Raw genomic sequence first — 27,955 nt, 5'->3', positions numbered from 1 at the left:
CAGACTCCAGGGCTTATGACTTCATAATGGGTCACCACAGAAATTACCGAGATGTCAAAGTTGCCATTATCCCTTCACTGCTGAATCAAACACAGGAAACAAAGGCTTTTTTAAAAGAAACTTGGAAAAATAGGAGGATTTCACACTTGTTCATCTAAAAGGTTCTTAAATTACTCAGCAAGCATTAGTAGCCTCCTGGGGCATTTACACACATGCTCCAAGAGCCTCTCTAATTAAAGTGCCCAGAGTGTCACATGTATTATCATCCCTTCGCTGAAAAATGGCGGCGCTTTAACTAAAGCATACTGAATTAGCTCATTGAATGTACTTTAGTTAAAGTGTCCACGCCACCATTTTTCAGCATGGGGACACAGATGCACGTGATGCTGGAGCATGGTAATTACCACGCTCCAGCCAACTCAATTAATCAGAGCAACCTCAATGTATGTGTATGGGTGCCCCCAGTGAGGATTGTAAGATGCAGTCTTTGGGGCAAAGTACTATACCTATATATTTATACATAAGCCAAGCACAATTAAATCCCAACCTTAATTGGAGCATCTGGAAATTTCTGCATCTTGAGCAACACTGTAATGTTAACCCAAGCTTTCATGCTGCTGCTGGCCCATAAGGACTGTCAAATGTTTTTGGGCAGTGACTTTAGATTGCTATAGCCCAGTTTTTCAAATTTGCTAAGCCGCTATAGGTCTATTAAAATCAAGACCTGCAGTTGCTCAGCACCTAAAATGCAGACCATTCAGACTGGTAGATCCTCTTAAAAATTTGGTCTGAAGAGATTTGTCTAGTCACACACTATGCATCACAGCCTAGGCTAGAACCCAGGTCCCCTGATCTACAGTTGTGTAGCCTAACAACCAAGTACTCTTTTTTTAAATGCAGTATTTAATTTCTGAAGTCTCCTGACACTCAAGAGATTTAGAGTATTACTCCATCAAATTAATGTGATATGCAAGTTAATATATTCAGAAAAGAAATCCAGATCCCACTGCATCTTTTTAGAAGGGAGATTCATTCAGCAGATACAGTAATACTAAAAACACAACACCACAAACACAACCTCTACAAAGGGAATGGAGCCTTCTGAGGTGCATTTTAATAATGCAGAGGGATAGGTTGAACTTGGGTGAGCAAGGAGGGCAAGTCTTACAACCCCTGGGCTGTCTTCATGAGGCTCTGGCAGCTGCCAACCTAATGGACAATAGCAAAGGAGTTCAAGGTAAGGAACACTGGCTGGCAGCACATAAAACAGAAATGTGGATTGGTTTGATAAATAAGAGGGAAGGACACATCCTGCTCCAACTCCAAAATTCCCCAGCCTGTTGTTATCTGAGGGTTTGGTGTCACTCAGAGCAGAGAGCTACAGGATAGATGCTAAATTCAGATGGGAACAAAAACTACTTAGATTCAGGTCTGTCTGTTAAGTAGCACGTGTCGTAAAGTGCTAGCTAATGCAAAAGTTCCTCTTTAAATGTGTGGGGTTTGAGCCAGTTCTCACAGCAAAGCGTGTCTGAAAGACCTTTAATAACTCAGTGCGTTTTCCATCCCAGTGGAGAAGTAGAGCATAGAAGTCCCTATTGATTTCTCCCTCTCCTGCACTGAGCTGTCATGCTCTGCCTGCCCTGTGTTTGATGTGGAATGTGCTATCTCCATATACTGCAGGGGAGGCAGGGCAGGTTCGAGTCTTGCTGTTGGGGGGAGGTCCGGTATGACTGTCTTTGAGACCCTGCAGGCCCCCCTGCATGGGTAGACTTAATTGTAGTCACATTGACCCTACTTCCCTTTCCCTTCAGCTGCTCTTCCTCATTAAATTTGCCCTTCCTCCCCACAGGTGCAGTCCTACACTTGCATGACTACGCAATCCTGAGTGCAGACTGGCTGGTGAACAATGCCACCTACCTCCCTAACTGCTATATCTGCTTCACCTGCTTGGGCACAGTTCGGTTCAGGTTTTCCAAGCCTCACCCTCCCAGCAAAGTGCCACCCAACTGCTCAAAATGGGTGTTGCTGGAGACATACCGGAAGCAGCTGCACAACATCACAGAGTTTGATCACAGGTATGCGAGCCATGGTTTGCAAGCATTTTGCAGTTTTGTACCACTGTTATGCTGTGCTTCCTTTGGAGTGAAGGGTGATTGTTTTGCAGCAGGATGGAGGTTTCACAAGGTCACTGCTCCACCTGTGTCCTCTAGCAGCTGTAACATGACAGTTCTGCTTCTAGAGCATTACACCCATGCAGACCTGTACAAGGAGAACATCAAGGTTGAAGAGTCAACCACTCAAAAAGCTAAGAAATGCTAGAATTAAGACTACCTCTGCAACCTTACTGCAGTTATCTTGTGGGCATAAGTTGCAGGGATTCCATATTACTATTTTAATATAGGAACCATGCCTCATTCAGTGTAGGGTCTGCTGGGGTTGGGCCTGGGACTTGGCTAGGCAGTGATGTAGACTAGTCTATGAGAACCCTACCCTCTGAGCACAGAAGTTGGCAAATATGATGCAAGACAGAGGACTGCAGGAGAAAGATGGATCTCATGGTTAAGGCACATGAATGCCACTACAGAGAATGAGATTCAGCACTTGCCTTTCACACAGAGCGCAAGGCTGGGCAAGTTACTTAAACCAAATTTTTCACAGGGTGTCACTAATTAGGTGTGCCTCACTTTTTGGGGCTCACAGCTTGAGACCATGGAATCCACTGTGCAGAAGCACTGAGCAGTCACACTAATAACTGAGGTCTATGCACTGAACATACAAAGTGATATAAGAAAGCTAGGCACATTATAACCTGCTTGCCATCTGATAACTGCAGGTAACCTCTACATTTTACCAGCTACATTCTGCCTTGCATCTATTCACTCCTATCCCCTCTAATCTTCCCTGCCACACATTTGCATTTTCACAGACTTGCATTTTGCATATTGACTTAAGCTTATCACCCAGGAGAGCACATGAACACCAGGAGACTATCCTTATACCTGGAGAAGGGTGTTTGGGCCTGAAAGAGTGTAAAGAACATTTTTTCCAACAATTTAGTTGGTCTAATAAAAGAGATCACATTTACCCAAAGAACTTTGTCTGCCTTTGTGCTTAGACAGATACAGCTATAACCAGCACCCCTGATAAGAAGGCCAGTATGTTTAAAAATGTCAGGTGCTGGGCTTTCAGATTGGACACCCAAAACTAAATGACGCTTTTGAGAGTTTAATTTCAAGTTGTTCTGTGCCTTGATTCCCCAAGTATTCAGAGGAAAAAAGACCTCCCTACATCCTCCCTTTTTGGGTTACTTTGAGATAGAACTCCTTAGTCTCTGAAGGACAACATCAAAGATGCTACAGGGAGAATGCATCCACTTGTACGCTTTTCTGGCAGTTAGGCACAGCATTGCAGGTGCCTTCTGCATCTATTTATTCACAGAAAAGTCAGCAGAAATGCAAGGAAGCTTCCACCCTGGCTTCATAGTATAAAGGTATATTATGGGTTTACCTATATCAATAAGCCCATCAGTTCTAAAACCAGGCCCTTTACTCACAAACATTCATCCCCTTGATACCTTCCTGGTGACTACAGCTGCTCACCAACTGGAGCTCCTGCAGCCATCTCAGAGATCCCTTTTTAGGCTACTTTCCCAAGGGGCTTTGTCTAGCACTAAGCCTAAACAACTGACTTTGTAGTCTTTAATCATGACCAGGTGCTTGTTAGCTGATTAGCTGCTCAGAAGCCACCTAGCCACACTTAGTGACTTACAGGTGAGCTGGAACAGGCTTCTTCTTTTCAAAAAAGGCTGTCAAGGGTATATTGGGCCCTGTCTCCCTCAAAAGGGGCCAGTGATTATGTGACAAAACACCACAGTAAAGGCCAAAAGAAAACGAATAATTCTATATTTAGAGCTGGATTGGGATGGTCTGCAGTAAATAAAGCATGGAGTCACACACTGAATGATGAGAATAAAAAGAAACCCTGACTAACGATCCATGTAGTGAGCACCATCCATCTTGTGCACTGAATGAAGCAGAGGTGCTATTAAAGAAACAGTATGTTGTCACACAAAGCCTGTATCCAAATGCGTACATACAAGGGACCAAATCACAGTCGTACAGACAACCTTAAGTCTGGCATAGCCTAAGCCTTCAGTGTTTGACTTTGCAACCGTAATGTTCTCCTGGTGTAGGGATTTTGGGGGCATAATATACACAAATGCATTTAAAGAGGATGTGGTTAATTCTTGGGTCACTTCCACACAGAAGACACCTAGAATCTGAGCACTAAAGATTCTGGGAGTCTGTCAGGCTGCGGGGCTGCCAAGTGTCAAGGGCAGTGCAGCTGTTCCTTCTCTGATAAAAGCAGAGGGTGGGTTAAAGAGCACTGGCTTCCCAGATGTCTCCCTCCTTGTTAGCTGCAAAAGATTAAGCTGGCTGAGGCAAGGCTCCCAGCCTTTCTTGTCAGTAGTTTCAGCACCAGCAACATCTCCTGAGGGAAATTGTTTCTTATCAGGAAGTCCTCTTTTTACTCCCTCTGAAGTGGGTTGGGGTTCAGGGTTGGATTTCCAAAAGGAAATCTGTTCCTGTTGGCCCTCATCCCTTCTAGAAGGTGCTTCCAGCAGAAGTGGTGATGAGGGTCCATGGCACTAGTTCCCCTTTGCCCTTCTAGGAGGCAGGCAAAACACAAGGGATGAAATTTTGCATTGGATCACCTTTAGAGATCTTTCCATTTTCTAAACCACAGCCAGCTGCACTGGTTGTTTTACAGTGTTCTCAGGAACCAGCCCAATCTCCCATTTATTCATTTGGTTGTCACACTCTCCCCAGGCTGGATCTGGGCCATGGGGATTTCTCCTGGGCTGGGTCCATAGGCCCAGTAGAAACTGCAGTTGGGCCACATTCAGACAGCAGTGCAGAGCTGTATTTGCACAGTTAGCACAAGTCGGGGGGCTGCTGCTGCTGACCATGTCCGTTGGGGTCCAGGGACCCTAAATTCTACAGCAGACCATGCCTGTAACTTCCAGTAGCCGACCAGACTACCAGTGGGCCAGATGGAAAAGATCTGGCCCTTGGCTGCATGTTTCACACCCCTGATATCTAGGAATGAGAGTAGGGACCCTCAGGGAAGCTTCCTTGCAGATGCACTACGTGCTTGTTTTCGCTCTTTCAGGTTGTACTTGAGGACATGAACACTTTTCTGAAACATTGCTTTCTCCTTTGTTTTGCTGTTGGTGTTGTAATATGTCTTACAGCATTACCTAGCAGCCTCAAGTGAAATCAGGGCCTCAATATGCTAAGCAGTACAAGCAGTGAGAGGCAGCTCCTGGCCCCAAATGTTATAGCTTAAATAGGATGGAAAGAGAGGCACAGGGAGCTGAAGTGACTTGCCAAAGGTCATCCTGCAGGTCAGTGCCAGAGGCAAGAGCAGAATGTAGGTCTCTTGAGTCCCAGTGCCGTGGCCAATCTCCTGGCGTGTGCTGCCTTTCATTTTCTGTATCCAGCACTACAAGACAATTTAATAAACTGTTGCCACATAATATCCAGGCACAAAATGACAGCCACCAGACTGATGGAGCACCTTCTTCTATTTCTATCTAATCTCTGAGTGTTAATTTGGGGGCTGAGATGGGTTTCTGGTAGTGTGGAAATTAGTTTCTTGCCAGGAATGAGCCCCAATCTCTTCTGCCTTTCAGTTTCTGGAAACACTCCCAGTCTGTGGAACATGGGGACCACATGCTACCTCTTTCCTACTGCAAAGCATTGCCCCTGAGCACTGACAGGCTGAGAGAAAGCAGATGTCGGGGGTGAGGGGAAAGAAATGATGGATAGCTGAGTGGCTGCGAGTGCGTATCAAGGGCATATAGCACCTGGGGAGGGGCCAGGATCTCTTATCATGTACAAAATGGCGAGGCTAAGCAAATGCAAGAAGTGTTAAAGGGGTTTTTAAGGGGTGTATGCCCTTCCACCTTTAACCTAGTTTCCAACTAGGAAGTGGAGATGCTGGAAATTAACAAGAGAAACAATCCATGAAATCAACCAATGGACTTTCAAGTTTAAAAGACCTGGGCAAGAACGTTTACTATAAATGAACACTTATGCAGCTATAGCCACAAATTCCCTTTCCCACCTCAGGGTCCCCTTGGGGAGAGGATTTGAGAGAAAGTGAATCATGGGTGACAAATGTTAATAACATTGCTAAGCACACCAGCAGGAGGCCCTCAGTCTCTGCAGTGCTGAGGGTGGAGAATAGAAAACAAGCAGAAAGAGACTTTTAAGAAATGCTTTGCAGGTCTCTCTTTGCTCTGCCCTCTGTTTGCTTTGCCTTGCTCTGCCCTCTATAGCAGCGTCCAGTTCATGATCACACACCATATGTGAACTGACATGCAGGGATATTTCTAGCTGAGCCTGATCACTGACTGCAGCTCATTGTGGAGAATAATCTAAGCATTTATTTGCATCTCCCAGACCCCAGCTTTCCTTCTTGGCAGAGGCTGTCCTCCTGGTTCCTCTTTTTTGAGGGATCCCTATTATATAATAAATCTACACAGTTAAAAGGATCAATAGTCAGTCTCAAGGTAAGAGGCATTGTAAACAAAATGTTAGGATTTATGTCTCATGGGCAAGGGTAGATTCATAGCATTTTATTGCTATTTTCCACTGAAAGAGCATAGATTAAAATAAACTCCAAGTTTTATATAGGCAGGGAAATCTGTGTTTGAGTTGAGTCCTTCCCCCAAATAAAAATGGGAAGAAGAGTGTACCCTGTACACTTATGGCTGAAGGAGTGTATAGATAACAAGAAAGCCTATGGAAAAATGAGTCTGATAAGAAACTGCCCATTGGTCCTTATCTAAAGTGAAACTGCACTGCAGTAGCATACATAGAGTCACATGGTTTTGATCCACCCTGTGGTTTTCCTTCAGTGTTTCTGCTCTTGACCTGGATGCCCCCTCAATCATTCTGTGGGCAGGTGTTCTCTGCTGACAGTCTGCATTTGGAGAGTAACTGCCTGTATTGGAGGTACCGGGGAAAGGAGGAGTTGGTTTAAATTGGAGCTTTGCATCTGTTTTCCTAGAGGTTGGCTACTGGCTCCAAGTTCTTCCCACACAAAATCTTTCCACCCTCCTTGCAGAAGAGGAGCACACCCTCTCTGTTTGAGGCCAATCTCCAACTGAACTCTGTCAGTTAGATAAGCTCTTAAAAGATGCCTCTGGCTCTTGCATTCCTGGTTTCTAGGGTGATGCTACAATGTCACCACCGAGTGCTCTCCAGAACATGTCTGAAATGCCAAACGCCATCTCACGCAGCAATACAAAATACTACACATGTGCCTCCCTGGTTATGGTTCAGTTCCTTTCCATTTTATTGTATTGTTTACTGAATAGTATCTGGCGTTGCCCAGTGTTGTGTGATAATGGAACGAAAGGCCCTATTGTAATGCACAAGAGGGCAGAGCTAAAGTTGCTGTGGAAACCTTAACTCTGAATTTCCTGACTGTTATGCATTTAAAATCTCATCCTTACTGTGCCACAAATGTTGTTATTTCTATATGACTTCGCTCTATAAAAAAAGCTACCCCCCTGCATCCTGCAGAACAAATGAACAAAGTGAGGAGAAACTACAGACTAAGAGACAACACGCAAAACGTCCGCTGAGTAGCCTCCATTTCATTGTCACCCCATTTCAGGTCCAGCATTCCTTATTTGTAACAATATTTGTAATTGCATATTATAGCAGTAGGAGAAGGATTTTTAATTGTGCACTTAAAAACTCTTAAAGCAAGACAAAACACAAATCTCCCCTGAAACTTATCAGAGGACTGTTGGTAGGCCACCAAGCAACCCATCAAACACAAAATATTGCAAAGAGCAGTCACAGTTATCGAAGAGAAACATCTCCTATCAGGAAGGTATTCTTGGTTGATCTTCCATCCTAGTACTTCTAGCCAAACCTGCCTTGTTTCTGATATTCCACAAAACTAAGCCTTACTCAATAGGTAGGACAACCAGCTCCCAAGTTTCCAGCTATTTTCATTTCAGTTTTCCCTTCAGTTGCACCTTACTTTGAGTTCAGTAGATTGTCCATTCCTGGATGAAGCTATTCACCAGCTACATTGCTCTTCTCCGTTTGCACATTAGTTTGAACCTTCTATAGATTATTGTTCAAATTGCCAAATTGAAACGTCAAGGGGAGTTATAAGTGTTCACCCCAAATGAAAGATTTAAACTGTTCAAAAGATAAATATACAGCAACCACTATTACCTCATTGTCCATTCAAACAGAATTGCCTGCAGCTGCTCAGCGAACTTGATTATCTTGCAATTGCTATCTGTTTCCACCAAATTCCACTTGATAATACTACTTGCTGTCCTTTCTGTCTTTGTTAAGGAGACTTATGCAAGTGCTGCAAAGTAAACAACCTTCCAAACCAGTAAAAAATATGTAGGAATTCTGAGTTATGCCAGGTGGTTGCTGTCTGCAGATCATGATCTTTTGATTGGTAAAATAAGATAAGAGATTTTTTTCTTCTCCAGAGAGACATTTTGTTCTGCATATTCAATATGTATTAGAGACACCAGGGGAGATAACTGTGCTGGTACTAAACTAGTATCTGACAGGGGTTACCTGACTGAATTGTAATAAGTAGACCATGCTGGAGAGAGGGCAGAGTTTACCAGAGTAGACTGCTAACTAGTATCAGAGCCACATTTTAACTTGGGAGCGGGATGTCATTTCTTCTCTTGCTTCAGTTGGTAATTGGTGTCACTTTTTGTACTGTGGTAGTGCCTAGAAATATCCTAACAAAGGTGGGTTCCCATTGTGCTAGGTACTATTGTTCACGTCCTTTCCTGTTCCTTCCCCTCTTTTAGATTATCTAAAATAGTGATGCTCAATGCTTTTGTCTGGCAGGCCAGATGGGTAGAGCTTAATCCCTATGTGAGCTGGATCTGGCCAGTGGACCAAATCCAGTGCCCAGGGCAAGTGCAGCAGGACCACATCCAGCTGTGCAGAGGGAGGAGGGCAGCCCAGCCCCAGTCCAGCCACAAGGAGAAGGGGTCCTGGCCCAACTGTGTGGTGGGGAGGGAGTGTGCCCAGGCCCCAACCTGACCAGATGTGGGGGCAGAGGGCATGATCCAGCCCCAGCCTAGCCAGGTGGAGAGAAAGGGGCATAGCCTGGCCCCATAGGGGGTTGAGAGGGGAGGGGGTGCAGCTTGGCCCCAACCTGGCTGTGCAGAGGGAAGGGGGCATGGCCAGGCCTTGATCTAGCTGTGTAGGGGAGGAGTTATAGCTTGGTTCCAACCCACCCCATGGGGCTTGGGATTTTGGCAGCAGGGAGGAGCGACAGTACTGCCCTGTTCCTCCAACGCCAAACTGCCTGACCCATGGGGAGCCCCATGGGCCTGATACCAAGGCTCCATAAGGCCACATTTGGCACTCAGGTTGAGCACCCAATCTAAAACACCGGTGGAGATTGTGGTGAGTGTCAGAATTCCACATTTATACAGTTTGTCCTTCAGTGGAGGCTCAAATCTGCATTGGAAGGATTATGTTTTGTGTTTCCATGGCACACAGGGACAACTTGTGTCATAGGCTCCCAAATTTAGCTGTTCTGCTTCCTTTTCCACCCCTGTCTTTTTTTCTAGCTTGCTGAAGAACCTGACTCTGGTGACAGATGATCCAGAGGTGGCCTACCCAACTCAGGCTTTTATTTGGAAAAAATTTGAAAATGCCTTTCTCACTGCTTCTGGCCTTGTCTGCTATGCACCCGTGTTCAAGGCCTATTTCTATCAGGGGCTGCTGGAACTCTACAAGGATAACATCCAGTATGTCGAGATAAGAGCAATACTCCCACAGGTATGCACTTTTTGGTTCTCTGGATTCCTGCAAGATGTTGTTTCTCTAACTTTTCTCCAGCCACAAGATTCACAGCCTTGTACGCTTGACCCAGTGGGACAGGAAAAACATGTTTCATTTCATAGTTTTAGGTAAAGATATAATTAGGCAGAACATTGAACACAGGCAAGATTTTAGGTTTAATCGCTGTTTAGTTTTATTGTACCATCCACTCTTCACTGCTTTTTCTTTATAAAGATTGTGTCTAGCCTTTATGATCGTGAAGGCAAGATTAAGGCTTGTCTTCATGGAGAAACTGACTGGCAGAGCTATTTCAGAATAGGTTTTTCCACTTTAGCTCTTCCAAAATAACATCCTGGGCAGAGTCAGAGTGTTATTCAGGAACGTGCAGTTATTCAGGAATAGTAATAGCACTTTGAACAACAGTTTACCTTATTCCAAGAAAATATTCTTAAATAGGTGAAACAATACAAACATCAACAGAACATGACCTGATGCGTGTTATCTTCTAGGGAGTGCAGACAGCTTGAAATGATACTGCCGAGAGGTATGAACGCTCCATTTTGCATAATTAGGACCGACACCTAAGGAAAATAATATTGATATTTAAATTGTTAATTTTTTTTGTTACAGTTTCTCTAATGTGGCTAGTGTAACTAACTATTCCATAATTCTAAACAGCCTCAGATGCCTTTGTTTCAGTAATCAGGTTGTGTTATGAACACAGAGACTAAACTAGCTTCACACTTACAGAATGCTCTTGCTATATCATCTCCAAGGCTAAATACAGACAACCCCGTTTAAGGGGGCGTTGATTAGTTTAAGATATGACAGAAGGTTTAAATGGGTTGTTCCAAGGCAATGTGTTAATTTGGATACTTCACAGGTAACTTGATGAGAGAAAATGGGTTTGTTTCTCTGTAAGGTCTGGGGTTCATTACAAAAGGAGACAGGTTTCAATTTGAAATTGAACCGGTTGTCTGTTTTCAGCCCAAGGCATTTGGGAGAATTTTGTCCTGCATTTGCCCATGTAGAGAAATAAGACTTCAGTTTCCAGGGACTCCTGGAAGAAGCCCTTTGTTATTGCCCTGAAGTGGAGGTAGAAGGTCTTTCCATTAGTTCCCTGTTCCAACAGGAAATTAAAAAAGTGTTTGTTGGGGGAAGGAGAAGATATGCATTTTAAGGCAGGCCAAAGGCTCTGTAGATTGTGGGGAGGAACACAGAGGAGGTATATGGGGGAAGAGGATGGTGGGGAGTGGGAAGAATTCTCACATCTAGACATACATGGTGGTTGGGGATTTGCTCTCCTGGATGACAGGAAGGCGATTTTCAAAGTTTTTGAGACTGGCAACTGGGGAGTTTGGTTTTGTTTCTTATTCTGTGGGTTTTGGCTGTTATCGTAAACAACTCCGAGCCCTTCTGGATAGAGCAGGATGTAAGTGTAAAAATAAGGCAGGGCACTGCAGCAGATTTTAGTGCCCATCCATTATAATTTTAGGATAGGACCTCTTCTGTTTATTATTAGTAGTCTTGACAGGATCTGCTCAACAGGTGGCTCAGATGCTTCTAATTGCAGACTAATCCTGCACTCCCCCATCCCTTTGTGATCTTTTAAGCTTGCCCATTTTGCCTTGATCCAGCCTTAATATCCAGGGAGGTTGCCCTCACATCTTACAGGGAACTTGATGCTGCATGCCTTGCAGTAGTCTTAGCCGCTGGCTCTTTACAGCTAGTGGGGAAAGAGCAAAGGCAATCATGGCCCAGTAGCCACACCCATCTATCACAGGTCCTAGTCTCCTTTTACCAGGCCTCCTAGCCCTGCCAGCTCCTGTTCCTGCAGGCCCCTGGCCCAGTCTCTACTCTTTCAGGCTTCTGGTCTCTGCTTTGGCTTCAGCCCATCTGTTCTGGCTTCAGCTTCTCTGATTCAGGGTCCTGGCTCTTGTACTACTCAAAATTGCAGTAATGTGCCAAAGCACCCTATTGTGTGGCCTCCAAACCACCCCTTATAGGCACTCCCAAGCTACTGGTTTCTATAAACAGACTCTTAACAGAAACATACCCTCCCTGGGTGGACAAAAACAAGCATTAACCCAAACCTTTACCCCATCTGGACACACTTACCAACAGAGAGATGCTCCTCTACCCTAACTACGCTCCTGGTCTCCTTGTAGAGCTTAACTCCCCATGTTTTCCAAGAAAGCCCCTCTCCTCCCAGCTTTCAGGACTAAAGCACCCAATTTGCCCTGGGGCAAGCCTATATACTGGCCAGCCTCACCCCTGCTGGTCAGCTGATCCCTGCTTCTCAGACCCCTTGCAGCCATGTCCTATTATCCAATCTGCAGCCTTCTTTACCTTTAAGCTGCTTCACAAGAGGTGTCCTCATAGTCCTGGGTCAATTGTTTCTAACTAAGCAGCTTCTGTACCAGCTTGCTGCCCTTAGCTTATTTCTGGTCTGTGGCTTAGTGTTTGTGAAACCTGTCCCTAGGTAGCTTATTACCCACAGAAGCTGGTAGCCCTACTCCTCTAGCTTTTATCCTCCCTGGACTGTTTACTGCCATGTGCACCCCTCTTTTCCTCCTTTGCAGCTTCCACTGACTGGAGACTTCTGCTCTGCTGGGTTTTGAAGGGGGTGAGGCCCCTTACTTGCTCCAAAGCCAAGTTCAAACTGCCTTGTCCCTCCAGGCCACAAAAATCTTGTTCCTAAAGGGACCTTTGGGTTCATCTCACTCTTCACCCCTTTCTCAGTAAAAGGGTTAGGGCTCCCTATTACAGTAATAAGTAGCGGAGGCCTCAGCTGAAATTGGGACCCCTGCACTGGAGAGCTCCCAAACTAAATGAATGAGAGAAAGGGTGAGAGAAAAGAAGTATTGTTCTCTCCAGGGTACACCAAAAGAACAGTTATCAAGGGTTACTCGCAGTTTACTGAGAGATTAAGCAACTTGTCTTAAGTCACCCAGAAGATCTCTGGCAAAAACGGGCACTAGAGTCCTAGTGGCAACCCAAACTCCTGAGTCCTAATCCAGTGCCTTACTGGAAGACCAACCCTTCCTTTCTTGCCCTTGCTGTCCTGTCTGCCATCATTAACAAGCTGCCCATGGTAAAACAGCATCCTTGTGAACAATCAAACGAATGTGTAGTTAAAGTACTGTACTCCAGACTGTGATGTGTTCAAAAGCAAGAACATGTGTTCTTCCAAAGACTTCCATACCTCAGTGGCACTTCCTTGCTATATAAGTATATTTAGAAGCCTGATTCTTGTGTGATACATCAGGAAACCAAACTGCTGTTCAATAATGCCTTCAAGAAAAAAATATACCGAACAATATGACTTGTCCTTTTTTTTCCCCTTGGCGCACACCTGCCTTTCCTTACCTGAACCACAAGTTACTTCGGATTTGTTCCAGCCTTCCCTCAAATTTAATTTCTGCCTCCTATATAATCACAGACTGCTCTCTGTTTTACCTTTTGTTTGGATGTGTTTGTTCTTCCCCCAGGTGTATGAATTGGATGGTACCACACACAACAAATCGTGGTCTGTGGTGACATATCGGGAGGTGACAAGGCAGTTTGTTAAAGATCATCCCGATTTTATTGGAGCAAAGATTATATTTACAGCACACAGGTAGGAGCTGATGCCCTAGTTAGGGGTGTGTGTGTAAGAACGATCTGCGTAAACAGTCATGTTATGGTGCAGGTGGGAGCAATGAATATAAAATAGTATAGTAGGTGACAACAGAAAGAGATGTTATCTCTAGTTTCTTACTGATAACCTAGAAGTGATGCTGACAGTGTTGATTCCAGGTACGGTGAGGCCTACAGTATTAGTACTACCCAGCATGTGTCAGTGGCTGAAGCAGAGTGTTTGTAGTAATTTTCTATATGTGAATACATTGAGAAAGAAGTGCATTTTCTCAAAGCCCTGGGTTTTGATGTAGCCTCCATTTCTGCAGAAGCAGGAGCAGTGGCAGAACAGCCAGAGTTGTTGGTACTGTACAGGGACCATGTATCCTTTAGCCTTTATAAATATTCCAGGCTAGCAGATTCTTTGGCAAGTTAACTTTGAAATACAATTTAAAAGACAAAAGGGAACAACCCCAGTACAATAAACACCAAACATATTTCAACATTTCCTCAACAGACCAGTCTGCTGTGTAGTGAGTAAATTGGCCTGTGAGTCCTATCCTGGTAGAAGTGCTGTTGGGGCCCTGATGTACAGGGAGATGAGAGAACTCTTTTCACAAAACACCTATGACTTCACAGTCCTTGTCATCAAAGGAAACTTACACAATACCCCCACAAGATGGGCCTTTATCTGTAACTTTATTGGACACCAAAAACCATGGACTTAACAGAGACTTGGTTTTATGGCTCACTATAACTTACCTCCCTCTGTTAACGTCTCTTTGTTTCACAGGTGGTAACTGCCCACTTCCCTTTCAAATTCATTAACATGCTTAGGTTAAACTAAAGCAATGGTTCTAATGTCTACTTAGCCTGGAATGTGGCTGCTTCTTTCCTAGACCTGGAGAAGGGTTCTTGAAGCTTGAAAACTTGTCTCTTCTCTATCCCCATTAGACAAGTTAGTCCAATGAAAGATGCTGCCTCATCTCGCAACTCTTGGTTCCCCCTGGATAACTGCACAGTCATTTGTGCTTTTCCTATGCCTCTTTCATAATACCTGAGGAAGGGCAGGATGTGCCCAAAAGCTTGTCAAACTTTTGTCTCAACTATTCAGTTGATCTAATAAAAGATCATAAAAACCCTTGTTGCTCATATACTTCCTGGACTATCATAGCGATAAAAACACTCCAACACTACTTTGTCATAGTATTCTTTTAGTGCATCTGACCTGAGATTACTAAGGTGGCTTGAAGTAGTCTGATTCAGGAATTGATAATGTTTTTGGCTGCTCCCTTAAACTGCCAGTTTGTAGTACCTGAGAAATCAGTCTCATGGAAGTAAGCACCAGCACCTTTCTCTGTCTTTCTTGTTTCTGTAGAATGCTGAATGTTTCCCAGATTAAAGAAGCCATCTACACAGCCATGTTGCTCAGAGCCCAGTTCCCGGACACTTTAGCAGGATTTGACCTGGTAACCTTGTTTTTCTTTCTTAGTTTATTATATAACATTAGAACGGCTGGGGTGTGATTACTGGTACACATCGAATGTAGCAATACCCACTTCTGATATGTCGCCCCACTACAGCATATCCCTTTCAGCTTGTAGGATCTCATGGCATTTTATTTTCAAAGGTACCCACTGCTGAAATGCAGCCCTTCTAGGGTAAAGTACCTGTTTAATACCTCAGAGCAAAACTTATAACCTCCTGTGTTCAGGAGGTGAAGCAACCACCAGCAATAGCAATCTCAACTTCATTCAAGGACCCCCGCAGCACAACAGCACCTAAGAGTGCAGGAATCCCTGGAGGGAAGACTGACACCCACTTGATCAAAAGCACCCCTTCCTGAGCACCAAGCTCAGGTATTGCAATATTTTAGTTTGGGACTGACATAAGGGAAGACTGCCTAAGAAAACCATTTCCAGGAATGCTGATGTCGATTACCTTTCTCCTTGACAGCAAGCACAATCTATAATATTGGATGATCTGTCAGGGTGAAGTGCAAGGGGCAGTAACCTCTGTCCTAGGCTTTCTGCTTTTGTATCATCTACTCTCTCAAAAATAAGACCCCCTCCTTTTCAATAGTGATTAGCACAAAAATATGTAAAATCTAATCTGATGCAATGGCAATTGGTATCTTTAATGGCTACCCTAAATTCTTGCTAATCCCATGTGTATGGAATATCTTGTGCAAAGGGCCAGACTCTAAGCTGCTATCAACCAATACAGTTCTACTGAAATGAATAGAATGAAGGCAATTTTCTTCAGCTGTGGCTCTGATCCAGAGTATTTAATAGAAGTGGAACTAGAGTTGTGAAATTTCAGTGCAGTTAGAAACATAGGGTTGTTTCAAGCTCACTGTGATCACCCCCTGCATATTCAGAATCATTTTCCTTCTTCCCAGGTTGGGTATGAGGACGAAGGACACTCTCTCTGGGAGCTGAAGGATATCCTGACCATTCCATATTCTCTAGGAGTCCATTTGCCTTACTTTTTCCATGCTGGTGAGACTGGTAAGCATGAGGACACAAATCCTCTCCACCTTTATTGCTGGAATGATGTATTTATATTCAATGTATTATTTGTTCACTTGGTGCCCCTCTGTGCTTCACAGCGTCCCAGGCATAAGGTGGTCTGATAGGTGGAGGAGAAAAACTGAAACTGTAGTTGTGAGGACTGCTATTAGTCTATATTGGTGCATTTATTTAAGTCATCTACCTGGTTTAGAAGGTTGTTTGTTTCTATATAGGACTGCATTTGATCTGTAGCTTGCTTTCTCTCCTCAGACTGGCAAGGAACCTCTGCAGACAACAATGTACTGGATGCTTTGCTGTTGAATACTAGCCGGATTGGCCATGGACTTACCTTCAATAAACATCCAGTAGCCAGGAGCTTGTCCCGGAAGATGGATGTTCCTATAGAAGTCTGTCCAATCTCTAACCAGGTAGAACTGACCTGAGAAATCTTTTGTCTGAAGCCAGGAGCTGGGACCTTGGAACAGACATTTAGCATTTGATAGGTGACCTGCAACATGATGTTCCTCAACATGTGTTTGTTTTCGTATGTGTGGTAGCTAAGGGTTGGGGCAGCATGAAGTATCTGTGTTATAACAACACAGGTCCAGCTGATCCTGTCCTATTGCATGACCTCCTATTCTGACTCATTTTGCCAGGAAAGGTCATTTTGGGAGGATGTTATGTGGAGGATCTTGCAGTGTTCTGCTTTTGGAAGGTGGGTGGAAACATATTTTTCTGTGTGGGGGGTTCTGGTGATCATACTGTATTTAATTTAATACGATACAAGGTTCCCCCCATTCAGCATGGGGAAATAAACCTCTCATTTTAGAGTATGGGCCAGGCAAGCAGCTGCTTTGGCTCTGGAGGGGGCCAGGGTGGCTCATGTGGCAGGTAAGGGGTGCATTGGAGAGAATGGGAAAGGGGTGGGTGGTATGGGGGGGACCGCAGGGGAAAGTGTGGTAGAGGGTTGCAGGGGGAAAGGTTGTACAGAGCAAGGGGAGGCATAGGGGAAGGGACATATGGAGTGAGGGGAGTGTGTCCTTTCCTCCATGGTCCCTCCTGCAGTATGCATCCATCCCTGCACTCTTTTCCTGTGCTTCCCTCACTCCATGTGCCCCTTCCCCTACGTACCCCTCTCTCTGTGCTCCCCCCACACCGCATGCCCATTCCCCATGTTCACCCCTGTGCCGTTCACCTGTTCACACTTTCTGCCACATGGGGATAGAGTGCGTGGTGTGGGAGGTAACCTGGGTACATAGTGCAGGGGGGACCCTAGGGGAAGGGCTGGCAGGGGGATCATGGGGAAGGGACACGTAGAATGAGGGGAATGTGGGGAAGGGGCAGAGGGAATAGGACATGTAGGGCACAGGGGAAAGGGAGTGTGGAGTGAAAGAGTGGAGGGAAGGGGCATAAAGTGCAGGGGAAGCATGGGGAAAGGGATGCACAGAGCAGAAGGAGCATGGGAAAGGGGCATGTGGAGTGGTGGGGGAGCTTTTGTGGCTCCAGCCCCAACCCCAAATGGGGTGCTCCGTGTCCCCTTTCTCCCCCAGAAGATAAAATCAGGGATTTGAATTGTTAGTTATATGCCTCTTGGCACCAACACAATGTAACAGGAAGCTGGTCATGTGGGTATGTGTACACTCCAGCACATCCATTACAGGGATGTGGCCCATTTAAAGCTAGAGTTTTAGAAATGTTAATAATCAGATAAATAGAGCATGGAGTTACATGAGTGACTGTGGGGCTGTATAAAACAAAACTCTTGGTTCAGTCTAGGACAGTGGTGCTCAACCTTTGGCCTATAGAACTGTGTCATTTAGCCCATGGGGCTACTTGCTGGTCCAGAAATTTGGTGACAGGTGGGACTAGCAGTGTTAATTGCCAGTCACCTGTTGCCAAATTTCTGGCTCCATGAGGAGTGCTGTGGGTCAAATAATGTGGCCCTGTGTGCTATATCATGCAGGTGCATGGTGGGGCCAACAAACAGGTTTGCTCTGCAGACAGATCTGGGCTCACAGGGTTTGGCTGGCACACAGCCAGATCCAGGGTCAAGCCAGTGTAGTGGATCGTACCCATGGACCAACCCCACATATCAATCCCATATGGGATCTGGTCCATGGACTGAGTCTAAGCCACTCATCCTGCCTGTGGGGCTGGAAGGTTGGGCACCACTCATCTAGGAGACTTTAGCTACACCTTAATAACAGCAGTTGTCTAAATTAGGATTTGTAGTTTTGTGTAGACAAAATAACATATCTTTAACATGTGATAAACTAGTTGTATTGGAGCCAGGAACAGTTTAACACGTTAAAGATACAGATCTGTGGAAATGTTAGAGATATCTGAGCTATCTTGGGGATTGCAAGCAGTTTAGTCATGGGAGCTTGGGCTAATTAACCTTAATATGCCCAAGAAATAGGAAGGTCCTTGCTGCTGTACTGGTTTTAGTACCCAGGGATACAAGAGGTGACAATGTTTGTGGTTTAGAGTAGGGTCCTGCAACAGCAGCAGGCTATGGCTAGGACCTGCAAGGCCTCCTTGACATGCCAGTAGGAGCAGGAACAATAAAATTTTTTGTGGGCAGGGATTTATCAGGGAAAAAAAAATCAACATGTTGGAATTTGTGGAAACAGACTTAATTTAGTGATCAGTCAGAACTGTCCCCAGTGTGGGATTAAGAGGAATTTAAGTTGTTGCAGGGTACAGCAATGTAAAATGCAGGAAGGAGTGAGAGAGGGAAGGACTACAGTGGAATGGGAGCAGGATTCAATTCAGTATAGGGCTCTTGTCTAAGCGGAGACAGCTCTCCAAAACAAAGATCAGAAGCTTGGGACTAGATTTAGTGAGGGGCTTAGGAAGGGCAGGGACCTGATACAAGTGCCTAGATTCAAAAGAAAGGAAGGCTTTAGTTTGAAATAGAACTAAATGTGATATGCAAGTCCCTGGGGGCACAGAAGGAGGGAAAACTGAGACAACAGTGTACCTGTGGGGGAAGAAACCATGTCACACACTGCACAGTGCTAAGTGCTGGCAAATGCATAATAAAAACATAGCTGCTAAAGTGGTTACCATGAACATATACATTTACAATAGAAATATATAGAATTAAATAACCCATCCTGGCTTCTTCCCCACCACCAAGGTCCTAAAGTTAGTATCTGATCTGAGGAACCATCCTGCTGCTGAGCTGATTGCTGATGGACACCCCATAGTGGTCAGTCCAGATGACCCATCTGTCTTTGGAGCAAAGGGAGTGTCGTATGACTTCTACGAAGTGTTCATGGGCATTGGAGGGATGAATGCTGATCTGAGGACCTTGAAACAATTGGCATTGAACTCTCTAAAGTGAGTTGCTGCTCTCACACTCTGGGTTATAGCAAGAGAGATGCCTGGCTGCCCAGTATGCCCACCTGTTTTGCTTTCTCCACCTAAGCCCCTTTGCAGATGGGCTAGCACTCTGTGGGTGTGTCTACACGAGATGCTACGTAGCTCATTGCTACAGTGACGTAGTATCAGCAGGCATGAACTGTGACGCTGCTGCTGCTGCGCAATAGCAGTGAACTACTGTACAGTAGGATCGGAAATGACCCATGTGGCATTGGGACTGCATAATATCAGCGGTTACTGTGCAGTCATTTAGTAATTTCTAAGGTAAGTACTAAATGTCTATGCAGTAACAACTGCGCAGTTGGGCACATATGTAGACTCAAAATCCTCTCTTTAAATGCCCCATAGCACAGGACTTTGGGGATCTGACCATCCACTCTATGCTTGGTTAATAGAACATCTCTTTGTCTGTCTGCCTTGCCTGTGTGTCTGTTCTCCCTTCTTGCATATACCTGAATATCTTTGCCAGATCTGGTATCAATACCCATATCAATCCTAGTGTTCCAACAGAGTTGTAAGGGACCTTCTATTTTCTGCCATATAGGAATAAGTCCAGGGGATGTTTCTAAACTTGCAGCTGAGGCAAGAGTAAGCCTCCGTCTCTCTCTCTCGTTTGTTTGTTTGTTTTTTTTTTATTTTGGTCACTGATCCTGAAGTATGCTGCCCCTCCCCTTCTGTCCCAGTCTGATCCTGATTCCTTTTCCCCCTGCAGATACAGCTCCATGCAGCCAGAGGAGAAAGCTAAAGCTGAAGAGGTCTGGCAGAAAAAATGGAACCAGTTTATAGCTGACTTCTCTGGTGTTTTCCCAAGAGAGCTCTAAGAGGGGGAAGACCCATGTCAAAGAGAACATAGCAAGCTGGAGTGAACAATGGCCACTGCTAGCACCGAGAGCATTCTTTTTCCACATTGTATGAGCAGGTGGACCTCCAACCTTCACTAGGAGCTGGGTGATTTTGACCAATTGGAGTTATAAACAGCACAAGGCCCTCTATAAAAGTCTCAGATGAAGCACAACAATAAGCCTTCAAAACACAAATTTAAACCTGCAGGAAATGATCAAAATGCTATTCAAACCATGATGGGCCAAATCCTGAAGTCTTCACTTGGGGAACCCCACTTTGAAATGGCAGTCTGTTGGAGTTCTGACTCTACAAGGACCTCGGCATTTCACCTTATCATTCCAACATAGGTTTCTCCTCAGGAAGTTGCTCAGACAAGCATCCTGCCATTTGGGCCACTAACCTTGACCTTCAGGAAGGCAAGGAATGAAAATAACTCACTCGTGTTATGTGCAACCTTAGGGCTGCTGCCAAGAGTAGCATGGTTAGACTGAAGAGTCAGGACTTGTTCTAGGGCTTGGTATTTCAGGAACTATGAAGGCTAGAAACAAGCTGATGGAGGTGTACAAGCACTTTCCTGGCTAAAATGCTTTCTGGAAGAAGGTGTACCTTCTTTCTCCACTCACCTTGGTACAGACTCCAAAAGGCTTCTTCACCTGGAGAAGTGGCCTCTGACTTCAAGAGGAACTTCTTGTATCCAGATTAAATAAAACTCTGACTTTGAATTGGGATCCAGTAGCAGATGCCCCTGCACCCATGTGATTTAATCCCATTGATTTCAGTAGGATTCAACATGGGTCTGTGCTATTCGATCCCAAGGCAGGATCTGCCCCTGAGTCTGCTCTGTTTCATATCCTGAGTTCATAATAATTGGATCTCCAGCCTAGCAGAGAACTAGACTCTGGCTGTTGATATCTAATACCATTGCAGTGTCCTTCAGTTACCAACTCAGCAGAAAAAAGGGAAAGCAGCAACAGCACAGTTACCAAACAAATAGAAACTCTTAAAAGAACACAGTAAATACAGGAGAAATAGAAAGCATTTGGCCAGAATAACTGCAGACCTGACAATTCTGAATGAAGGAGACTTAAAAAAATTCCTCTTAAGATGTCACTTCAGCAGACTCAATGAATTTTTTTAGTGTAATACCTGAGGGGCTAGTTCCTCTACTGTTGGAAATTGAGACATCTCTGATTTGGATGGAACTGCACTGATTTACACCAGCTAAGGGTCTATTGTAAAGACTTTACAACTGTTCCTAAATGTTCCAAAGGTCTCTCTCCTTAATGCATGAGACTTGGTAGGCCTGGAATGTTTTGATTTATCATTCAGACTAACTTCCTCATGTTAAAATGTGTGTTAGTTGTCCTGAGCTGCCTAGCCATTGTATTTTATTTCCATTGATCTTAAGTCAAAATGCTACACATATAACAAAGGTGGTTCATCTATGTCACAGGTGCACAACGAATACAATTTTAAATTCTCAAAAATTAATCCAGCCTAAAAATGCCTCTGGACATGCTCATTCAAAATATATGGGTAATTTTAGATTACTAGACTGCAGGGCCCACCAATGCAAAGCATAGAAAATGGGGATGTAGACAGGTAACACATCTGTGTGTCACTCATCATCAGTTCCTTCTCAAGCACAACAACCCCCATTTCATCATCTGTGGCTCATGTATCTTCATGTCCTTCCTGCACTACCCACAGCTGCTCTTAAACCCTAAACAAGTCTTACTAGGTGCAGGTTCAGAGGTTTAAGAAAGACATAATATTAATGAAAACTACACTGCAATGTATTGTAGTGGGATGTGACATATTGTTTCAGATTAAAAATAGTGGCTGTGGGACTAATGTAATAGTGAGGAAAACATGAGAATGGGTGACATGTTTGTGGTTGGGCTCAGTCCAGGTCCTTTTGGGCCTGTTGAGCAAATTTCAGCTTTCCTGTGTGTGAATGGAGGAGGAGCTCTTATTCTCCAGCGAGTTGGTTCTCCCTTTGGTGCTATTCTTTGATGTTAGGGTGAAGGTAACTATGAATATGACTGTAGAAGGTACTCTGATATCTCTAGGGCAGTTTCAATGGTGTCTACTCCATTTCCAGATTTGTGAGAAGCCTCTGGGCTTGGCAATAAGTGCCATACACTCCACGATTCTCCTGCAGGTTCAGCCTCTGGGCCTTTGAGCCATTTGCTTCTATAACCATCCAAACGTTTTAGCTGTAGGATCTGGTCTACCTCTGCCAGACTCCAGCTGGGATCTTAATGGGCTACAGCCGATGGAGTTTGTAGCCAAGAGCCTGGTATGCATCTTGATATAAGTGTGCAGGGACTCATGCTTCTTGACAGGCAGTCTGGTGCAAAGATCCCAGGACTTTGAGCCTTTCAGTGAGTGTTGCTTCTCGTAACTATGGGTTCTGTATTAACTGGCAGGTTTACATTGTGCAGAACCAACGGGATTTGAAATTCTCCAAATGGTTACCTTGAATGGAGGCTGCAGGGAGGTGAACTGTCATGTTAAATGTACCCATCTTTGGATTAGTGCGCAGCCCAGTGATTTGCGCTACCACAAGAGAAATCTTGCTTTGTGGATCTGATGGCAGAAAACATTTTCTTTACCATCATAACCAGATTTTTTTCATGTAGTAAGTCTGAATTGAATGGAGTCCCTGGTTCCTCTGCTTGTGGATCTGTGCTACATTTCTCTCTGTCTCTCTCTTCTGAGTGGGATCTGTGACGTGAAATTCTCCTAAGCACCTCTGGCAATGGCTGAACGATACCTACAGCAGGTGTCACATCCAGTTCCCATGAGCAACAGATGAGAGGAGGCCTGGCTTGGACTGCTTCACTGCTGGGGGTGGTTTATCTCCTGTAGCATTTGCATTATTCCACAGAGAGATCCCAGCTGCAGAATCTGATGTGGGATCCAAATTTTCCCAACTTTAGGGATGTGAAAATCCATGGATTTCAGTGGACCATTTTGGAACAAGAACCAGGTAGATGGAGCCAGGCTAGGATTCAAGTATCTCCGGAGACTACCTGAGCTGTGAACATGGGGTTTGGTCTAAAACCATCTCTTATTGGTGGTGATGCTTTGAGGATTTTGATCCCAAGCAGGAGTCAGATCCCCATTGTGCGAAGAGCTGTACAAACATACTAACAGTCCTGATTTTGGCTCTTTCAGAACTTTAAATAAACTTTAAATAAACTTTATGAATCTCTAAACCTGTTTCGATTGTGATTTTTTTTTTCTCTGTCTCAAAATGCCACTTTACTAAAGGATCATTCCTGAGCTGTTCCAGGGGAGTAAAGAGTACTTTGCACCTGTCAGAATCACATCCCTAAAGCAGGAAATCTCATAGTCTCACTGAGGATTTTTTCATATCATCACACAGATATTACCTACTGGTAACACTATACAGGTACTCTGCTACGCCTCAGTACTTGAGCCTCAGCTCACAAAAATTTGTAGTACACACACACACACACACACACACACACACACACACACACACACACACACACACACACACTTTTGTTAGTTTATAAGTTGCAAATTTACCTGCCTTCTACTTGACTTAACACGGCTATCTATGTGTTTCTGCTCATGGCTGGCATCACACTCAGCCAAATGAAATGGACTGCAATAAATCTACACAAGAAACTTGCTCATGGATGTTCAGGTAACATCTTCCTGACCAGATGGAAGCAAATGAATCTCATACCCAAGAGAGTTCAGGTGACTAATCCACTCTTCTACAGCCTATTCTGATATAAGCTGTGCTTCAGTGTCTAAGCAAAATTGAGGAACCACCTTATCAGTGCTCTATACAGCAATCAGGCACAGCTCAGACAGCAGCTGATGAAGTGATGGACCCAAATGAGCCCTTGGGTCTAAACTTCATGTTGGTCATGATCTCAACAACAGGACCAAAGTGACTTCCAGATCCAGGCAAAGCCTCACTTTAATCATCACCACTGAACTCTTAGTGCTGGAGAGATGTCAAGACCAAGTGCCTCCCCATAGGGAAAATCCTCCCCTGTTGGTCACTTTAGTAACCTATAGGAAAAGACCTGCTCTTTGGAGACAATCCTGTAGACAGGGAATAAACAATTAGACACTTAGCCCTGCAAAGCCTAGTTGGCTAACTACAGTCACTCTTTTTATAGCTTTCCAGTTGTTCCAGTAGCAATAACAACAATCAAGTCTTTTCTCTCTGCTAATCAGCAAATAAGTGAAAGTCTGAGCTGTGCCTTTCCCATATGAAATACAATTAACTGTTTTCTTTCCCTTTCACTTGCCCATCTTTAGATCAAAAAGATAACAGACTGAGCTGTAGCAGAGATGTGGGGCTATGCAGGAGAGGAAAGCAAGAATGTGAAAAGCAGTTTGGTGGGGACTCCCACTGTAAAAGCACCTTAAGAAATTGGACTGTAAATATGAGAGCTGCTATCTGTGTTGCAGATGCCACAGGTCATAGTATCATAGTAGCTAGGGTCAGGAGGGACCTGAACAGATCATCTAGCCTGACATCCTGCCACAGACAGGAATGAATGCTGGGTTCACAAGACCCCAGACAGGTGATCATCCAATCTCTTGAATTTGCCCAAGGTAGGGGTGAGGACCACTTCCCTAGGAAGTTGGTTTCAGATTTTGGCCACCCTAACTGTAAAATACTGCCTTCTGATCTCTGACCTAAACCTATTCTCCATCAGCTTATTACCATTGTTCCTTGTCACCCCTGGTGGTGCTCCCACAATTTACAGGTCCAATGGAGGGTGGTGGGGAGAGGAGCTAATAGAAATAGTATGTGTGTTACTTGTCTGTGTGCTTCTGCCATAGGATAATACCTTGTGTTGCAGACTTTACATGGGAACACAAAGAGCAGGAGCTTGAGCAGCTGCCTGTGTTGTATATACCTAAAGCCAGCCCTGAAAGGAGAAAACCTGGGTTTAAATGCTGCGTGGTACTGGCAGTAAAGCAGGAAAAATGAGATCTCTGCCCTGGTGGCCATGCGGTGAAGGGTGAAGCAGGAAGAGAAGGGTCTGTTGTCTCCATGAGGTGGCGGAGGTAAGGGGAACTGAAGCATTTTCAAGGCAGTTTGGATGGGGTATTGTAGACTAGAAGCCAGTTAGGCATGTAGGGAAGGAGGATTAAGGCCCAATTCCCATGGCAAAGGAAACAAAGAGCACCTGTTGGAGTTAAAGGGGGTTACTCTAACCTATAAGGGGAGAATTAGACCAACAGGAGCTAGTGCACAGGTGAATCCTGACAGTTGTCTAGCACTAGATGGATGAGGGATCATCAGTCACAGGGCAGAGCATGTCAGAGGTGTGTGGTATCTGTTAGGCCTGGTGCCAAAGGTTCCTCCCACAGTATTTTCAAAATGAAGTTTTGGCCTGATTGCCTGGCATATAAAAATACAGTCCTTTAACCAGCTTTACAGGAACACATATGTAAATTGTGGGAGCTTCTTCAGATGGAGTCACTCTGCAGGAAACCATATTTCCCCATCCACGGCAAAAGCAGCTGAAGTCAACACTAGCCATGCAGAATTAGTCATGCTACTAAAGTCATCCCGACCCTAGAACCTGGCTCCAGCATCAGTCTCCCAGCTCTGAACATGCAAGTTTCTAGCTTACTTCAGCCTTTAGCAACCTCAGCAGAGTCACTGCTGCCCATCACTTTCTCAGTTACTGTTGTGGTTTATGGGCAGGAGATGCTCCAGAATTTAGGCACCCAATTACGTGTTCCTTTAACGTAAAGGCACCAGGACTGCATTTTGAAAAGAAATGGTGCCTCCAAACCTGGTAACTTAAATAGGAATTAAATCTGCCTCCATCAGGGACTCAAAAGACCTCAGTCCAAAAAACTGGATACAGGTGGGTATTTTCTATGTTAGTTAGAACATCGTGCTAATTTCTTGAATTCCATGGGCTCTGATTTCTATAACTTTTATTAGTAGTCAGTGATTGGATATGCATATTCATGGTACAATAGTGACACCTGCTGGGTGGCTGGAATAATAACAAGTTTGAATTCCTGGCATCCATGAAATGCAAGAGGAAGTCTATTCGTGGTGGGAGCCCTCTGGTGTGGATAGCATAGGTCACAGCCAGCTTGGCCTTAGATTGTGGTGCAAAATTGTCCCTTGAACATGTAGTATTATCCTGTTTTTTATCATGGATATGTGTAGACTTACAAATGAGCCTTTATATTAGATGTACAAAGTGATCGTAGAAACAGAAAAGTAGGGCTGGAAGGGACCTCCATCTAGTCCAACCACCTGCCTGAGGTGCGATCATCCCTATCTAAAGCCTTCCCAGTCCATAATCTAAACTAATTGTAAAGTTACAATCAATGCTGACACAATGCAAAACATAACACCCTAACCTGCCACAGGAGTCTGCACACTTTGTGGCCTGGGTCCAGTGTCACAGTGAAGCAGTGCAGGGTGTAGCCCTCCCTCCTCAGGCCCCTGGTGGCAGACAGATAGGATCAATAGGCATCTCCCCAACCCTCCCCATCTCCATCCCTCAACAGCTCACCAAAACTCCTTAAGTGGCCCTCTAGCCCAAATAATTCCCCACTCCTGGCACAGCTATATCTAGTTCATCCCTGACCAGTGGCTGTCCAACCTCTGGTTTAGCACCTCCAGTGATGGGAAGTTCACAACTTCTCTAGGCAGTCTATTCCACTGCCGTACCATTTTAACAGTGGAGAATTTTTTCCTGATATCCAGTCTAAATCTACTTTGCTGCAACCTGAAGCCATTGGTCTGCATCCTACTTTCTACAGCAAGACAGAAAATGTGTTTTCCCTCTTCTTTATGGCAGCCCTTCAGATATTTGAAGACTGCTATCATGTCCTCTCTTGAGTGCCTTTTCTGCAAGCTGAACATGCTTAGCTCCTTCAACCTCTCTTCATACGACTTACTTTCTAAGCCCTTTATTATCTTTATTGCCCACCTCTGGATCCTCTCCAACTTCTCCATGTCCTTTTTAAAATATGGACCCCCAACTGTGCACAATACTCTAGATGAGGCCTAACCAATGCTGAGTAGAGGCACTATCACCTGCATCTTGCACCTAATGCTTCTATAACTACATCCCAAAACCATATCTGCTTTTGGCAGAGCTGCATCACACTGCAGATTTATACTGAATCTGTGATCTACCAAGACTCCTTGATCCTTCCCCGTAGTGCTGCCACCCAGCTTGGTATCACCTATTTTGTATCTGTATTTTTATTATTCTTCCTGAGGTGTAGCACCTTGTATTTGTCCTCACTGAACTTCATCCTGTTAGCTTCAACCCGTCTTTCCAATCTGTGAAGAGCCTTCTGAATTCCATTCACATCCTCCCATGTGTTCACAATCCTTCCTGGTTTTATGTTATCTGCAGCTTTGCTCAAAAAGCTTTCTATGCCAGCATCCAAATAATTAATAAACACATTGAACAGTAATGGGCCCAGGACAGACCCCTGTTGGCCCCCATGCAAAAACTCCTGCTGTTCCAACATGGACTGGTTAATAAGCACCCATTACTTGCAGCTGTTGAGCCAGTTGTCTATATACTTTATAGTCGTTTTATCCAGCCCACGTTCCTCCAATTTGCTTATGAGAAGGTCATGCAGGACTTTGTCAAAAGCCTTTCTGTAGTCGAGATACACAATATCCACAGTATTCCCTTCATCCATTCAAGTACTTACTTTGTCAAAGAAGGAGATCAAATT

At 44.6% G+C, this 27,955-nt stretch overlaps 1 protein-coding gene across 4 annotated transcripts in view; it reads left to right on the top strand.

Moving 5' to 3' along the window:
* Positions 1-23,445, top strand: part of ADA2 (adenosine deaminase 2) — a 66,657-nt gene extending 43,212 nt beyond the window's left edge. For 3 of the 4 annotated variants that reach the window (XM_019489421.2, XM_019489418.2, XM_019489419.2), the window contains exons 3-10: positions 1,850-2,075; positions 9,647-9,857; positions 13,352-13,479; positions 14,857-14,947; positions 15,880-15,988; positions 16,262-16,419; positions 19,134-19,336; positions 20,091-23,445. In XM_019489421.2, the coding sequence (XP_019344966.2) occupies positions 1,850-2,075; positions 9,647-9,857; positions 13,352-13,479; positions 14,857-14,947; positions 15,880-15,988; positions 16,262-16,419; positions 19,134-19,336; positions 20,091-20,199 (1,235 nt within the window). In that variant the 3' untranslated portion in view covers positions 20,200-23,445. The remainder of the gene's footprint in view (positions 1-1,849; positions 2,076-9,646; positions 9,858-13,351; positions 13,480-14,856; positions 14,948-15,879; positions 15,989-16,261; positions 16,420-19,133; positions 19,337-20,090) is intronic. The other variant, XM_059726521.1, reaches the window with a different exon arrangement.
* Positions 23,446-27,955: the final 4,510 nt, after the last annotated feature.

Source organism: Alligator mississippiensis, chromosome 4 (genome assembly GCF_030867095.1).
Source record: "Alligator mississippiensis isolate rAllMis1 chromosome 4, rAllMis1, whole genome shotgun sequence".
Lineage (NCBI taxonomy): Eukaryota > Metazoa > Chordata > Crocodylia > Alligatoridae > Alligator > Alligator mississippiensis.
The sequence above is the reverse complement of the archived record's forward strand: the minus strand, read 5'-3'. Positions and strand labels throughout refer to the sequence as shown.